The sequence below is a fragment of the Contarinia nasturtii genome, unplaced genomic scaffold (genome assembly GCF_009176525.2).
Source record: "Contarinia nasturtii isolate CC-2019 unplaced genomic scaffold, AAFC_CNas_1.1 Cnas_scaffold_2367, whole genome shotgun sequence".
Taxonomy (NCBI): domain Eukaryota; kingdom Metazoa; phylum Arthropoda; class Insecta; order Diptera; family Cecidomyiidae; genus Contarinia; species Contarinia nasturtii.
This window is the reverse complement of record NW_022199689.1, coordinates 586,241-604,554: the sequence shown is the minus strand read 5'-3', so window position 1 is coordinate 604,554 and position 18,314 is coordinate 586,241. Positions and strand designations below refer to the sequence as shown.

Genomic DNA, 18,314 nt, shown 5'->3' with positions numbered 1-18,314 from the left:
ATCGTTTACATCAAGTGAATGTTTCTAATAGAGTAAGCAAAAGAGATGTGACGTTTTCATGCAAACTATGGATAATAATGGTTATATCAGAAGTTAATAAAGGTTCTTAAATGTGTGAAATCTAAATCCATGCTAGTGTGTTTGTAATCATGTGACATTGACATCGATTTTTAACTGCATCATCCACATAATACGCAATAAACACGAGTAAACCCATGTGGAAAAAATAACCAAGTCATTCAGTTACTTTGACGCACTTTTAACTGTTCGATGGCATCTCTTAAAATTCACAATCAAGACAATTATAGTCAGCTTCGATGTCAGATGGATTTATATCCAAAATTAACCGGCTGACTAGATTTGAAAATGTGCATGAACCATGTGCATGAATCAACCAACTTCAATTGCCTGCGCATAAATCGAATAAATTAACTGTTAATTCGTTAGAAAACAGATAACTGTTTTAATTCGTTAGATTTTGAACAGATTAAACTCCGTTTATTTGAAAATGTAATATCCCGGAATGATTCAATGTATAATTTGCAATTTGGTAATAGAAATTACGTCAATGATGAGGCACGATGTGAGAAAGAATTGGCAATGATTGGCGAAAGTCTTCAAAATTCCGATTTATGGGCCATCAAACGTAAGCTAAATTGAAAATTAACCCAACAATAAGTTTCGATTTAAGAAAGAAAAACATTTTAGTGTTAGATGCATGGGGAAAATTTCTATCGGGTATTTTGTCGGGGAATGCATTTGATTTTGGTGCGTTCAGTCAATGTTTTCATTTGGAGCGAAATGGCCAACACTACGCAGCACAATATTGTATCGGAAGGTTTACGTTTGATTCGAATAATTTTTCATCTAAGAATGAAAAGGATTTGCAAGAAGACGATATTATTATGTCACGCGCTATAGTATCACGGTAAATACTGTGCTCTTTTCAAAAGTATCGAAAATCTAGAATGAAAATTTTTCGAGTCAATTATTTACACAGACCAAAAACTGGAAAAGCGATAAATATTGGTATCTGTTTGCCTGATGTTTGTTCGCCAAATCTAATGAGAAAGAAAGTGGAACGAATCATTGGCCTGATGCTAAAAAACATAACATTCGAAATCCAAGAAAGTACTTGCCAGTTTGAAGAAAATTTCACCCATGTCACGGCTGCTGATTGGGTCACAATGTAAGTGCAAAGTTTAATGACCTCGGTACACTCATCACATGATAACACGACTAACAATTTTCAATCGATCACTTTTAAGTGGTTTATTATTGTGCGTTCTATGCTTAATGGTTATAAGTACATGTTACGATATCTGGTGTACGCCATTGGAAAAAAGTGAGCTTATCATATTTGGACGTTTTTTAAATTGTAAAGATTAATTTGTACATTTCCCAGAGTCAAAATCAAGAGCACTTTTGGCCTTTTCCGCTTACACAAATGGTGTTAAATTATTATCTTATGATCAAACACAATCTCAAGATGTGATGCAGTGTTTGCATGGGATTCGAGTGATTTCAACACTATGGGTCACGTTGTGGCATACATTTTCCATGTATTTAGTTCTCCCAAGTCAGAATGGGGTCTATTTCGATGAGGTAATTTTCCAATAGGGAAATGGAATTCGATGTTTTGTAAAGGTAATTTTTCTTACAGTTGGCCTCAAGATATATCAATGTGATAATAACAAGTGCACGCATCTCAGTCGATTCTTTTCTGGTATTAGGTGGTCTATTGGCTTCGAACACTATATTGAAAGGCCTCGAGAAAACGTATAGAACAATGATTTTTAACTGACGTGTGATTGATCGAACTGACAGATTTCTTTTTTTTATATCGACGATAGAGGTGGGCGCATTAATATTCCAATGCTTTATGTGCATCGTTATCTACGACTGACACCATTACTAGTCGTTATTATTTTAATATTAGCAACATTGATGCGGTTCCTTGGTAACGGACCGATTTGGCCTACTATAACTGGCCTTATCAGAAATCAATGTGAACGTGGTTGTCAAAATTGGTGGTCAACTCTTTTATACATACAAAACTATGCAAATGTCAATGACATGGTAAGTCATTCGAAATGACGGTTGCTCCAATGTGCATTTGTTTGTTTCTTACAGTGTTTCAGTCATTCTTGGTACTTGTCAGTGGATTTTCAGCTCTTTTTTATCGCACCATTTATTGTGCTAATCATTTATAAATTCAAATCTAAAGCAGTTTTCGGGTTGTCAATTTTTATCCTTGGCTGCATCGGCTGCACCATTAGCACCTTTTTAATGAATGATTTCAAAGATTATTTGTAAGTTTTGAACTTAAGTAAAAGAACAGTTCATTTCATGTTTTTGCTTCCGTTTTCATTTACAGTATGGGTGGCGAGAAAATGGCAAAAACTTATTATCCGACTCATTTAAGATTTTCACCGTGGTTAATCGGAATCTGTGGTGGCTACATCTTACACGAAAGTCGAAAAAAGACAATTCGTATTCCAAAAGTGAGTGAACTTTGAGTGAAATTGGTTTTAAGACTGGATGTAATGTAGTTTTCAATTTTACAATAAGTTGGTCAATCTGTTGGGATGGATTATTTCGTTTTCTCTAATGACAACCGCTATCTTTGCAAATTCCCCATCGATTCAACTGAATAATAATAAGACATCGGCTCTTAATCAAGCTCTATGTGAATCTTTATCACGCGTTGCATGGGCCATCGCATTACTCTACATCATTTTTGCGTGCGTGCATAATTGTGGTGGAGTTATCAACTGGTTTTTATCCAATCCATTATGGCAACCCATTTCCAGGCTCTCTTTTCCAATTTATTTGATACATTTTCCCGTCGTAGTTTATTTTCATGCAACAATGAAAAGTACTCCACATATATCTGAAGCAACCACTGTAAGTAAAAGAAAATGTGTATTTAAATCTGTTTTTACATTTTCCGTCATTTTCTTTTAGTATCACATTTTTTTCGGAGATTTCGTAACAACTTTTATTCTTTCGATATTCGCCGCATTAGCGTTTGAATTGCCAGTAGTCGAGCTAGAAAAGTTGATTTTCAAAAAACAACGAACCGCACCAAAAGAGAGGGAAACCAACTAAATAATAAAAACTTATGGTTAGATATTAAATAAGCACCCATGTATGATTTGTTACATTTTTTTCGATAGAACAAAAATAAAGGGCGCATTTTTATCCTACTAAAGAAATCTATAAAGAACTTGAAAGGCTGTGAATTTTTTATTAAATGAAGAAAATGAAGTTCAGTGTTTTTCTTTATTTTCACAAAAAATACACATCAAACTTTGTGTTTCAGTAAGTAAAATTTACAATTCTTATTATTTGAAAACTACTTTGGTAGAATTTTCCATTCATATATCGAACTAATTGGGAAAGCATTTTCAAAGTAAATGTACCTTTTTCCAGCCTGTGGAATTATGTAATCAAATCACTAGATAACAGCGAAGTGTACACGCAGGTTGAGTATCGCACATGCCATAATGCTAGACATAATGTTGGTCTGTACTTATGTGGATGTACTCCAGCAAAGTAAAAACTTAGCACCAAATTTATTTCTGGAAAGTCAATATTATTTCACATCTTGGGAAACAATTGTCATACCCTCAGTTCAAAGCAATTTAATTGAATATATCGATTACATGTCGCCTTGCTCTTTCTCCCATTTGCTTTAATCGCATTTTGCAGAGATCTCGTCATTTGGTCTTGAGCAGTGCCGTGGCTCGTGGGTCTTTTCATATAAATTTGATTTCGTCACAAAATTTTATTCAAACATACGATGCTTGTTATGCGATGTATATTTCCGATTGTTTGCTATTCACTTAATGCGCGCCAGCGTATGATTGCGACAGTCCGACCTTGTACACTTAAAATGAAATAAATGGATGTAAACATAATCACAGTAAAACTCAAGAACCTCATTGCTAGGGGATCGGATCTCGATCAGAAAATAGCGAATTATTCGATATTTTGCGAATTTTATGCGAAATGATTTGTAAGCGATGGGCCAGTAAAGTTGTGATTTAAAAAACAATTCGCAAACAAAACGCTATGAACGTGAGACAATTCGCAAAATTTGTAAGTTTTGTATGTATCAAATTGTGAACGCTTGTAAACGAGCCAAGTGAATAGCGGCGACGCACGAAAACGAAATGAGTGAAAAGCGACAACGAACGAAAGAAAAAATGTTATCCGCTACCGCTATTCACTCACTTCGTTTTCTTGCGTCGCCGCTATTCACTTGGATCGTTTGCAAGCGTATATTATATAGTTTGATTGTGATAACTTTTTGCGAATAGCTTGCGAATTGTATGCGAATTTCTTGAATTATTTTACTAAAATGACGACTTTATCATACAATCAATAAATTTTGTCCATTCGCGAATAGATCATTTCCCCTAGCCTCATTGTATTTTGTACACAAATTCTTTTATTGTATTTTTTGAAGCATACAATATTCAGTGTTTTGAGTAAAAAAAATTGAATTTTCACCACGTTGATGCCGACTTATCACGCACTAAACGCCAATTAGACTCAAAACCATTGATAGATTATTACCATTGATTTTCATGCATAAAATTCTCAAAATTGAGCCAACGCGCAAGCATGTGTTTGTAAAAATACATCGAAAGGTGTCGTCACGTTGTAATCCAGTTTTACACCACATATCCACGTGAAAATATTAGCACTTTTTCTATAGATAAGCACAACGCCATGAAGACAATGTTATCACACAGAGTAAATTTATTTTTACACTTTACACATTGGATTACATATAGTCAATCAGCAGAATCGTAAATGAATGATTCGTTGCTATTTACCTTCTATGTATGATTGTCATCTTCTTAATGCACCTTCATTTTGTCACACATATCAATAAATTTCGTTGCGGAGCGTATCTGGCAAATGGTAAATATTGTATGTATTTCATCAAGTCATCGTCTAGTGTGAACATTGTTCATTGGCATCACTTTAAATTGTAAATCTAAATGCCAACAATATATTATATGTAAATATGACGACATCGTATGCGTCACATAGTCAAAGCTTGAAAATTTTCGATTTTTATTACTGCCCAAGAGTCAATCAGTGATGTGAACGTGTGTGTATGAGTGCGAACTTATTGAAATGAACGAAATATACACGAATAAAGCGTATATAAAATCAATGGAAGCATTTCAAAGAGCACATTGAACGTTCAACATTGGAAAAGGTACAGTGCTTTTTTGAATAATTCTTTTCGTTGAAAAGATTCACGTGCCAAGGGTTTTTGATATTGTTGTTGATGTGCATTTTTTTTTAAATTTGTGGTCAATGTGTTTATAAACTACATCTTTTCGTCTTTTCAGTGCCAGCAAAAGTGAATTCATTTTATTTTTAATTCAAACCAATAACGACGACCAACAAAAATGTCCAGTTTAAAATTGATAATCGCTATTATTGCTATGATTGCATACGCGACGGCTGCACCAAAACCGCATAAATTTGGATATGGTTTACCAGTCGCCGTTGAGCCAGTTGTGCCCGTTGCAGTTCCAGTACAAAGAATTGTACCAGTTCAACCCATTATATCCGTTCAACCTATCGTACCTGTTCAACCCGTCGTCTCAGTAGTTCCGGTCTTTGGACGCTTTGGGTGAGAATACTGCTTCCATCACATTCTTGAAATGTAACATTAATCTTTTCGCATTTCCTTTAAATTTCAGCCATTTTGGTAAATTCAGAAAATTCTTTTAAACGTGACGACGTGCAAACCAGAGATGAATTTAAAAAAAATATTACCACTTATTGTAAATAAACTTTCATCTTCATATTTTTTTTTTGTATTTTGTCCATTTTTGAATAAATTATTTAAAAAAAAAGAGATTGATTTTCAGTGTTAGTCTTATTTATGCGAAAGTATTAAAGAGAAGTATAGATTCTAAATGTAGATGGATATGAAACAAAAATTAAATATATAAAGTATCCTCTTCCGCAGTCTTATCAAATAATTTTCCATCTGGATCTGATCACAGAGCGTATTAATATGCATAAAATGTGTTGACGAAAATTATATATGAATAAATAGGAACATTAAACAAAATGGGTAATGATGTGGTTTACATGAATTACACAGAATTGGAATGAGCAAACAGCCGACGTATGTAATACATCACAGACAAATGATCTATTTTGCACGTATATATTGACTGAATAATTAGAGCCCGTTAACATTTTGAGACTCATGTACAAACAACTTGTGTAATTGCAAACTGAAATACTGTATTTTTTTTAGAAGACACGTAATTGATGCAAATGCGCAAAAACCAAAATTCGAGTTTGATTCAGAATAAATATGTAAACAATTTAAAGTTATATTATGCGTTGACCGATCGGAATGCATGCATTTATGTCTTTTTCATTGAGCTTGAGCGAAAAATACCAATATAAATGATTCACATTCTTACGAAATTATGATTTGATTAACATAAATAAACAAAATTCACACTTTTCAGCATATGGCAGATTTGAAACGATGAAGAATCAAAGAAAATCGTTGGGAATAATAAAAAAAATAAACTTTGATAAGGTGTCTACTAGTCAGATTTAGTCGATTTAAGTACGTATTTAACGATGCGATGAGCTTTGAAAGTTTCGCTCAACTTTGAAGTATGAGCATTTGGTTTATGCTTTTGCTAAACATTGATTTCATTTGAACTTTGTTTTATTTTCCTTACTTTTTAACGTTTCTTAAAACTCAATGTTGAAACAAAAAGTTGTTATTGTTATGTTAGTTAATATTTATTAGAAAAATATATATTGAATCTGGATGAACAAAAATATTTCTTATCCAATAAATTAACAATTTAATCGATGCTCACATTGATAGAGGCCGATACGGCTCGTAGAGTCTTTTTAAAGCAGAGTATCCTGATTTGCTGCTGCTCAGCATATAGCTGAGAGCTGAGAAATGCTGAGCTCGTGCGGCTAACGCATACGAAACGGATGCACGATACATATTCCCCTTTCGCTTCGTATGTGCTGCCGTTGACGTTATTGCCGGTACAACGGTTACACACTATACCAGCGAACATACGAAGTGAAAGGGGAATATGTATCGTGCATCCGTTTCGTATACGTTAGACGTACACTTTCAGAATATATGAAAGACTGAGAGCAAAAACAGCACGTCGCATCTCATCTCTTGCTTTCACTTACGTAAGCAAAATAACGAGGGATGCGACGTGATGTTTTTCTCGCAGCTTCTCATAAGTCGGTCGCAACACAATTTCAAACTCAACTGGTTACTAAGTTTTGAGTTTTGAATTGAACGTCCAATCAACTGTTTATAACCGTTTAAACGGGGAGAATGCATGTGCGTGCCATCCGTTTCGTATGCGTTAGCCGCACGAGTTCAGCATTTCTCAGCTCTCAGCTATATGCTGAGCAGCAGCAAATCAAGATGCTCTGTTTTAAAGTAGAAAAATATAAATTGATTCTGGATGAAAAAAAAAATTTAGTCCAATAAATTAACAATTTGGTCGAGGCTTTCAATGATAGAAGCCGATACTGTTCGTAAGTTATTCATCTTGGTCGACAATTCGCACAAAACCTTAGTCATCATTTCGTGTTTGATGACTTGATCATCTTGTTTACATTGATCTTCAGACATTTTTCCTTCAATATAGAGGCGATATTTAGTGTACAAATCGTTCATAGCGAGGAGAACTTTTTTATATCTCGGATCCTCTTCCATGAACACTAAAAAAAGAAAATGATATACTTTTGATTTTTTGATAGATTTCATCCGAAATGGGTCCTTTTGATACCTCTATCATATAGAAAAAAAATTGAAGTGTGAAATTTCTATAGCTACACTGTTTTAATAGAACAAGGCTAATAATAATTTTCTTTACCGTATTTTGTCAATGGTTCGTTGTTAATGTTGACTGTCTGACCGTCATTTTTTGTGGCATCGTCCATGGTCTGTACGGATGCATTTTCAACGTCTAAAAGAAAGAGGTATATTTTAGTATAAATCCCATGGAATGTAGTTTTAGGATCACAAAATGTACGATTCTATTTATTTAACTGCTCACTTTGTGTGTTTTCGGTGTTGATTGTGCCTTTCGGATCGTTAGTTGTTGTTTCTGAGTCATTTTTTGTGGCTTCGTCTATGGTCGCTACGGATGCATCGTCAACGCAAGAAAGAATAGAGGTATATTTTACTTAATTGGTAATAAATCCTACCGTCACTTGCTTTCTATATAGACTGTATATTTTTTTTGAGCTTCGCGTTCCCAGCGCCATCTCTACGTGCACCTGAAAATTAGAACAAAAAGTATATGTAGAATGTTTGTATAATGCAAAACCATGTGTTGTGCAACGTCCTCGCAAATTATTTCGATGGCACAAACTGTGCAAAGTAATTTTAATTTATTTTACATCACAAATTCACTAGATGCAAACAATAAATCGGTTTTTGTTCAGAGCGTAGAATGACAGATGTCACAACAAACGATTCCATATTCAAACTTCGAATCAATCAATATTTTACACATACTTTTTGTTCTAATTTTCATGTGCACGTAGAGATGGCGCCATCATGCAGTTTTTGACATTATTTGCCATTGTAAGTAATGGTAGAATAAATCCCATTAAATGTAATTTTAAGATCACAAGATTTTGCATTCTGTTCACCTTTTTGCGATGACTTTTGTTCAATATCTACGCTCTTCAAATTATTTGGATCGTCCAAGAATACGACTTTCTCTTGTTTTTTGTCTAATTTTAATTTAGATCGATTAATTAGTCCCTCCAGGTCCGACACAATTTTACTATACTCTTGATCACTAACACACATCTCTGAAATAAGATCAAAAATGTATTTTAAATATAAAATTCTAAATAATATTTATAAATTGGAGAATTACGTTGAATGGATTCGACTTCCTCTTTTTCAGTTGGTAGATTGATTACGAATCCTACGTTAAAGTTGTCTTGAATTTGTGTAATGATTTCACTGGAGTATGTGCTGTTTCTTTGGGAGATATTGTCTCCTGTGCCATGTACCTCCGCAAGCTGTTGGTCGAAATAATTCATTGACACGTTTTCCTCTTTGTTTGGTGAGACCAATTGACGACCTCTATCGTCATGGTGTCGCTTATATGAACCACTTCGGGAACGCTTATGTCCATCTCGGCGCTCAGTCGATTGACGACCTCTATCGTCACGGTATCGCTTATTGGAACCACTTCGGGAACGCTTATGACCATCTCGGCTATGACCACTAAGCTCAGTCGATTGACGACCTCTATCGTCACGGTTTCGCTTATTGGAACCACTTCGAGAACGCTTATGTTCATCTCGGCTACGACCACTAAGCTCAGTCGATTGATGACCTCTATCGTCACGGCTACGTTCACTTGACCGGCTTTCACGTTTGTGCTTCTTTTCTGAAATTTGAGATAGATTTGCCAACGAATTGTGAATAGTGCACGTAGAGATGTATCTCGGCGAAAAGTAACAATATTCAAAGTACTAACGCAAAATGCCAATATACAGGTATGGATGTATAGAGGAATATAGTATACTAATATTTAATAGAGTACTTACTTTTTTGTTTATGTGACAATAAGTGAATATTTAGATTCACTTTGGTTGTAAAAGATGATTCACATTTTGAACAATTAAATCGACGTTCCTTGTTGTGTATTGTTCGGCGATGCTGAGAAATGTTTTTGCGAAGTAATTGTCTTCTGCAATATTTCACCGGACATTCCACTAAAATATAAAATTCGTATGTAGTAATATTATTAGTACAATTGTACGGTCAATTGACTATTGATTAAAATGTGTAATTACCTAGGTCATCTTTTTTGCTCTTTCCAGGGCGAATCACTTCCAAATCGCTTAATTCATCTAGCGAATCATATTCATTGTCACTTTCAATTTCTGATGAACTTTTTCTACTTGTCATTTTGAAACAAGAACACGAAATGAAATTATTATAACACGAAATGAAAATATTGGCCAAGCGTTATGCGTCTGTCTGTTGTTAAAACTTGAATGTCAAACATTTCTTGTGACAACCACAATGAAGTTGCCTTCAAACGAGTTCTTTTTGGAGTCAGTTCACAGTTGAAAACTTAATTGTATTCGTTTGTTTTTGCGTAAAACTCGATTTATCTCGCGAAAATAATTTGTGGTGTGTTTTGTCAGTGTCTCACAAAATCTCGTAAATTTCACAGCTGATAAATATGTACTGAAATAAAAAAAAATTGTCAGCTATAAACTGGAGTTGACAAAATTTGTTATTGTCAAACAAAACTTTTAACTGTGAACTGGCCCTAAAGGGAACTCATTTGAAGGCAACTTCATGGTGGTATCCACAAATGTTTAACATTCAACATACCACACAAGTCTATTCCCTTTTCTTACTTTTTTGGTGATTTTTTGTCAAAATGGCAAAAAAAATTAATAAAAAATTAAAATCGTTAAAATGTAAAGAATCAAGACGTAATCATAGTCGTCTTCGAAATCAAGGGCAAAACCAAAATTATCGTCGAGGTGATTAATTTTTTATGTCAATCTTTTCGAAAAACTGGTTCGCATATAACTATTCATATTTGCAAATATAATTATAAATATAAATGTATTTTCTAGAAAATATTGTGATGAAGTATTTTCTACAAAATATTTTATGGAAATAATTTCTAGATAATGTTACCTAGAAATTCTTTCACTAGAAATTATTTTAAATTTTTAGAAATTAATTCAATTAATTCAGAAATTATTTCCGTAGAAATTGTGGTGGTCCGCCCTAATACACCATGCCACGTTAGAACAAACAATTTTCTATTTTACTATCATTCAGAATTTAGTACTGTACTACTTTCAGAATTCAAATTGTTTTATCTCAACTTCATGTCAGTTCACTTATCTACATTTGGCCGATAGAATATTTTTTGAAGGATTTAGATGTGTCTTTTATATGCTAACGGATTTAAGTGGAATGATCTGTAATCAAGGCAGATGAATTACTCCAAATCATTTTTCTATAATATATAATTACTTTCCTCAAAATCCACATTCATGCGCAAAAATAGTGAAAACCAAATTCAAAATTCTGCTCAGATAGAAATTTTCTATTTTTCAGCACTGCTGACTCACATACGTATATTATCTAAACCGATTATTATCCGGTGATTATCCCAAAACTGCATATTTGAAAAAAAAAAGAAAGTTGACTTGTTTAGTTTTTTAATGCTCTTTCCTGATATATGAGCTTCAAATTCAATGTTGAACAATATATGATTGTTGAAAACAAGTTATTATATAAAGCGTTCATGATTCACGCATAAAAATGAAGATTACGTATTTTAAAGATGTTAATCATGTCATTTCTTATCACATATACCTCACAAATGAACGTAACCAAATAGTATAAATAGCCTTGCTATCTAATTTGGATTTTAGTTAAGTTGTTCAATTCAAAAAGTAAGTCTATATTTTATACTAAAAATGTAAATATTAATAAATTAAGTGAATCGTATAATATAAATATAAGAAGAACGATTGTCAACGATTTATTTATTTTATTAGAATTTTTTTTCAATATTTTTTTACATAGTATAACATAGTATTTTACTTTAAAATTGAATAAATAAATAAATAAAATAAATAAATAAACATGCTTAAAAGCAAAAAGCATTTTATTTTTTTTTTAGGAATGGATATGTCAAAAATAACAATTATCAATATAGAGAAAGAAAGTGTGATGGCTCTGGAGTTACAAGACTACAAGCAGCAATACCGACCGACTCCAATAGCAACGCATTATTTTATCATTTATTTTCTTATTCTTTTTATATATTTAAGGTTTTTATAATTAATCAAAAATTATTTTGCTGATCTTATTCTGATGCTAGGGGGCTCTATCAGAAAACAAATTTTTCGAATAGAATACAAATTTTCAAATAATGCTGTGAATATTTAAATATTATTCAAAGGAGCTTTCTTATTTTGATATGTATGGAGTTTGAATATTTTTCACTAGATGGCGACACTAACAAGTTTTAAAACTTGAATGTAAGTCTCATTAGTAAATGAAAAATTAAATGTTAAAAAAATCAAATAAATCTTATTATTATTATTTTTTATTATTATTATTATTTTTTTTAAATCCATTATGTATCGACAATGACTGCATGAAAAACCCATTCAGACACGTTTTGAGTTGTACGGCTTCTGGCTCTTTTTTTGATACATTGGTGTTTATCATAAATTTTAATAAGTATAGATATGTGGTGTATCAATTACACCGTACGACAAAAAAAAAATTATCTTCTGTGACATGAACTTCGTGAATAGGGCGTTGTAGTAGATGGAAAAACTAGCAAAATTGCATCTTTGGTTTGTTCCATATACGTCTGTTTAAAAAAGTTATTCAATTTGGTAAATCTTCAGTACAAATATGAAAAGGGCGACTTTTAAACTGTATATTTCTTTCATTCTAAATTGGTGAACATGTGTATTTGAGGGTTTTTTGGTACGAGCAATCCATTTTTGACATTTATTTTGCGATATAATAACGTTTTGATACGATTTTCATACAAAAACGGGCAAAAATGATCGTTTACTTCATTTTTTTCCAATTTTTTTTTGTTGATGTTGAATTTGAATAACTTTTTTAAACAGACGTATATGGAACAAACCAAAGATGCAATTTTGCTAGTTTTTCCATCTACTACAACGCCCTATTCACGAAGTTCATGTCACAGAAGATTATTTTTTTTTTGTCGTACGGTGTTATAATTTATGTAATTTTTTTAGAAAAAACGAAGTTTTGCTCAAATTTAATCGAGTTTAATCTCATTGTAAGCAGGGTTGGTAAAAGATATCTTACCTCATAGATATCTGAAAGATATCTTGGTCGAGATAACATCTATTATATTAACTAGATGGAAACTTAGATTTTACTATTTATCTAATATCTTATATAGATATATATATATATATATATATTTATATATTTGCAATCTATCTCATTATTTTGAGATTAATTTGAGATATTTGTTAAATCTATAAACTTGAATCAACATTAAGTACACTTCCCATTCAAAATTTTCGTTTTGTGTAAAAAAACGAAAATTTTGCATGGGGGTATTTAATTGCCTTGAAAACTTGTGAACTTTTCTTATCAAAATACACAATAAGTTCAAAGGTATCAAAACATATAAAATAAAGAGGCTTACGTACGCAAGCTAACTTTTCCGCATGGAAACGAAATTTTGGGAATAAACTGAAATTATAGTCAATGTATGGTTGCAGTAACTTAAATTACCGTGAAAACTTGTGAATTTTATTTTCCTATCAAAATAAATAATCACACCAGGTTTAAAGAAATTTCAATCACAAAAATAGCCTGTTCAGTGTTAAAAGTTTCACGTCATTACAGTACCACAAAGGCATGTCTTTCATACAAAAACGAAAATTTTTGTGGATTTTTTTATGAAAAGTCTGTGAAAAATTGATTGCATCTTAAAAGTTTTAAGTTAAAACTAAATGTCACCAAAATGGTTGAAAAATGGGGTGATCAGCACGTCTCCTTGTAGTCCCAAAATATCATGCAAAGTCAGAATTTGAATTGAGTTTTTGGAAGAAGACTTATCGCGGTAACAAAAAAAGGAGCCACAGGACACAGGATACATCACACACAGCGACGCACATTAATATGCCCCCAAATCATCTCCAATCGTGTTTTCTACATGAAATATGCATAGAAAACATGTTTTGGGGCGACTTTATTTTTTGGCCTAATACAATACCTTTCCTACAGGACCTACACTACAGTAGGACCTACAGGACAGTAGGACCTACACTAGGTGTGCGGAAAAGTAATATATGAAAGGTGAAACTCAATAAAGAAGATTTTGATTAGATTATAGTAGTAATTCAGGGTTTTTTTTACTTATTTCATTTTCAGAATGATTTTCTTACATAATAAAGGAGAGATTACTTTTTCACAATAATTTCATAGTTTTTAAAAATTGTTTCAATAGTTGAATTTCTTCTGATTCAATTTTTTGACCGTTCGTGTCTTCAATTGCATTTGGTTCTTCCATCTGAATGTCAATCTGTTCAAGTGGCTCCATCAAACGAACTGGATCAATCGCTTCATCGTTCGTTTCACGAATTGTGCCTTCAATTTGATTTGGTTCTTCCATTCGAACGCTAGGGGAGTCTCTCACTTTTCTTAAGAATGAATATTTCAAGTTAAAATCGATATTATCGAATAAGTAAGATTTCAAACGATATTTTCAATAAAAGCCGATAAAAGCAGTTTAGAGCAATATTTGTCGATTTTTGATGGATATTTCAATGCCAACTTAACCTGCTATACCGACTTGTCATGTTGATGAAGTACTAGATTATGTTATTAAAATTTTCTGTCTATTTTTCTCAACAACTAAAAAAATACGATATATTTTATCAAAATATTTTATATTTTTTACAATATAAATATATTTTATTGAAGTTCTTTTACATTTTGTGGGATTGGTGTTCAAAATATTCGCGAATAGTTAATCAAAATGCTCTAGAAAATGCTATTCAAAAAATAATATGAATAATATAACCTCACTTTATTATGTATAGCAATGCAATTGTGTAATTGAAAGTCTAACACAAAATGTTTGATAAATTGCCATTTTTTGCTGGACATATGTATCAAAGAAAATGACAAAAATTAGAAATAGTCCTTACCAATGGTTTTTCGTCACATCTAGTCATAATTCGAAAGAAAAAATCCTAGAAAAAATTCTACAAAAATCGCCAATTACAAGATACAAACAAAAAAACACAAACAAACTGTGACTTATTGTCCATCTTGTTCAAAATAAATTCAACGCAGTATAGAAATTTATTATTTTTTTATTTTTTTCACTTAAGTGTCTACGTAAGTTTATAGGTAGGTATTTATAATTATAATAATAGATAATTAGATGATACAAATGACTGTTGCAATCTAGGTTGCAATAGTATGAAGAACCGTACGGAACCGTATACTTTCGTAAAAATGTTCCGGTTCTCACATAACAATCACACACAAAAATATTCGGTTCAGCGCGGTTCATACAATTTTGAAAAATTTAATTTGTATTTGGCTTTATCCTAGGCTCTATCCAATGCTTTATCGGTTTATTCATCACACAAATCAATAACCTCTCCATCTAGATTTTCATAAACCAATTCACACAAATGAGAAACATTTATACCAGCACTAGCATTTACAAATTCTTCATTTGGATTATTTGGATTATTTGGGTCACCATAAATGGGGCACACCATAATTTCAGCATCTGGTTCTGTGTTGATTGGTCTATATGTTGATACGTCCAGTTTGACGCGTTTTGTCGGCTGATCGGCTTGGTTTTCGCTCTCCATTATCTTAATTTTCTGCAGTATCGCAGTCATTTCAGACATTTCATTCAACGAAAATTGATGTGGCCGCGAAATCGTTAAGCGTTCGACTTTATTTGTACCTACCATCACTTGCTTTCTATATCACCTGTATATTTTTTTTTGAGCTTCACGTTCCGAGCGACATCTCTATGTGCTTGGCATTGAACTCGCGATCCAAACGAGCACCAAAGGCAATTAAAACATTTTTTTTTTGGTGCGAAAAAGTCAAAAATGTCAACTGATTTTGTGTGAAGAAAAACCATGTGATATGCAATGTCCTCGCAGTTAATTTTGATGACACAAACTGTGCAAAGTAATTTCAATTTATTTTCCATCACAAATTCACTAAATACAAATAATAAATCGGTTTTTGTTCAATTTACACGGTATATCTTTATCGAGCGTAAAATGACAGACGTCACAACAAATGATTCCGTATTCAAACTTCAAACAATTAACATTCTACACAAACTTTTTGTTCTAATTTTCATGAGCACATAGAGATGGCGCCATCATGCAGTTTTTTACATTATTTGCCATTGTAAGTGATGGTAGATTTGTACGTTCATAGGTGGCCTGGGCGGTGATGTTTCCCTTCCCATCGATTTCAATGTTCAATAAAAAAAATTCTTGTTTAGCTTGCGCAGCCATCACATCATCGACAACTACCTTACCCAAAATTTTAGGGTTTTGTTGACCTATTAAATAAATATATAAAAAAAACACAGATATAAAACAACATATAAAAAATCTAGTAAAAAAATGAAAATATACCGTGTGTCACAAAATTGGTACCGAAATTGTCTAGAAAATTGTTCGTACAATGTTTGTTTGAATTATTTTTATTTACTTTTCTTACCTTCATAAATTTGTATTGTAATTTTCCTTTGGTTGTCCCATTTTGTTGTTCCTACCATTGACTTTTCGATTGGATAGTGAGAATTTCTCTTGATCAATGGAAAATATTTTGGAAAATATTCATTACGTCCTTTTCTTGCAGTGATGACACCAATAGTTAGCGGTGTAACGTTGCGGATGTAAATGGATGGCGCCAATGATTTTTTTTCTATAGCGGCAGCTTGTACGCAAGCACCATACTGAAATATTTATAACAATTATTTAATTATTTATTCAAGCAATCTTCTGGGCAAACTTAATACGGTTCAATATTTAAAATTATATATAAAATAAAAATAAATATATAAGTAGAAAAATTACCCGCCAGCATTGGATCGATAGAGGTATTGACGGGTTTGTTAAAAAACGACTCGAGTGTTGTTCTAATAAGTGGTGTGTGAGTAACACCACCAACCAAAATGACTTGTTGGATCTCATCTTTTTCGATATCAGCATCTTGTATGGCCATTTGAACGCATTTCATGGTTTGGTCGACATATGGTTGAATCAACGATTCATATTCGTCTCGATTTATCGTGATAAATAATTATTTCATCTCGTGAACCATAATTTTATATGATCTTCTTTCAGATAATGCTTTTTTTGCCTTTTCACATTCGATTCGTAGCAAACAAATTTCATCGTCAGTGAATTTATGGTTGATATCCATCGCTTCTACTCGTTTCAAGCAAAAGTCAATAATTTTGTCTAAAAATTTTGAACCGCCAAGTCTCGTATTTCCATTGGTGGATCGTACATGATGCATACCTGTTTCATCTATAGATACAATCGCTACATCAAACGTTCCGCCGCCTTATGGAAATAATAAAAATATTCATGAGTACGCTTAGTACGCTTAGACATCCCAAAAAAATGAGAAATATTTTTACCTAGATCATAAACCAAAATGCTTTCTTCTTCGAATTTCCCTGCATTTTTTCGGTATCCGAATGCCACTGCGGCTGCAACTGGTTCAGTGATAATTCTCAGTACATTCAGTTGTGCAAGTCTTGCCGCGAGTTGTGTAGCTTCACGTTGTGTATCATTGAAGTAGGCTGGTATAGTAATGACAACGTTTTTCACTTCTTTTTTAGTCGAATGTTCGGCATCTTTTTTCAAACTTGTCAATACGATCGCCGCAATTTCTTCCGGATAGGCTTCGAACTTTGCGCCCACTTTAAACTTTGGACGACCAATATCATCTTTTGTGATATGAAAGGGAAAATACTTTATTTCACTTTCAACGGAGTCAAATGTTTGCCCTATCAGCCTCTTTGAATCAAAAATTGAATGTTCGTGATTGTTCGTTCCACTAGTCGTTCCAACAAGTACACCGTCATCCAGAAATGTTACACACGACGGCGTTGTTTTTTCTTTTGATTTATTTGGAATCGTGATGACTTCGCCGTCTTTCCATACGGAAATGGATGAATTTGTCGTACCCAGATCAATGCCGAATACAGGCGTCTCATTAGCCTCGAAATAAATAGAGAAGTCATCCAGATCAGCCATGTTTGTTAAATGAAAAGCTAAGGAAGATCAAAATAAATAAATTATAAATATTATTAAAAAAATTGTCCCATTACACCATTACACGATATTATAGCCAAAGAGTAGGCAAAAGAGCTAACTAAAGAGCCAGAACACAATTTAATTTGTCATGTCGTTGTTTTTATTTGTTTTTTTATTTGGAAAATATGACAATTAAACAAGCAATTAAACTTAAACATTTCTGTTCACATTTACCAAAAAAATCTAGAAAAAAATTCTCTGTGCATCTAACTATGCATACAATATACATATTTACACTAATTTACAACAACAAAATATACTACACAAATACTGTCAAAAATATTACAAAAATTGAGTACAAAAAGACTAACAAATTTTTTTCGTTTGGATTACCTTTTCAGAGTCTATTTCTAGCTCTATTTAAGACACAATTT

At 32.6% G+C, this 18,314-nt stretch overlaps 2 protein-coding genes and 1 long non-coding RNA gene across 3 annotated transcripts; 2 read left to right on the top strand and 1 right to left on the bottom strand.

Annotated features, from left to right (window-relative positions):
- The first annotated feature begins 905 nt into the window (after nt 1–905).
- Nucleotides 906–3,120, top strand: LOC116348222 (O-acyltransferase like protein-like). Its single transcript, XM_031779133.1, has 5 exons — nt 906–928; nt 1,001–1,189; nt 2,378–2,504; nt 2,572–2,907; nt 2,968–3,120. The coding sequence occupies exons 1-5, from the start codon at nt 906–908 to the stop codon at nt 3,109–3,111; spliced, it is 819 nt and encodes a 272-aa protein (XP_031634993.1). The 3' UTR covers nt 3,112–3,120.
- A 2,002-nt stretch (nt 3,121–5,122) lies between these two features.
- On the top strand, nt 5,123–5,845 carry LOC116348347. The gene is made up of 3 exons (XR_004201793.1): nt 5,123–5,239; nt 5,376–5,662; nt 5,733–5,845. It is a non-coding gene; the product is annotated as an uncharacterized LOC116348347 (long non-coding RNA).
- Nucleotides 5,846–16,915: 11,070 nt separating this feature from the next.
- LOC116348221 (heat shock 70 kDa protein-like) lies at nt 16,916–17,880 on the bottom strand. Its single transcript, XM_031779132.1, has 2 exons — nt 17,259–17,880; nt 16,916–17,181 (listed from the first exon to the last, which is right to left on the bottom strand). Exons 1-2 carry the CDS (start codon nt 17,878–17,880, stop codon nt 16,916–16,918), a joined length of 888 nt encoding a protein of 295 aa, XP_031634992.1.
- Nucleotides 17,881–18,314: the final 434 nt, after the last annotated feature.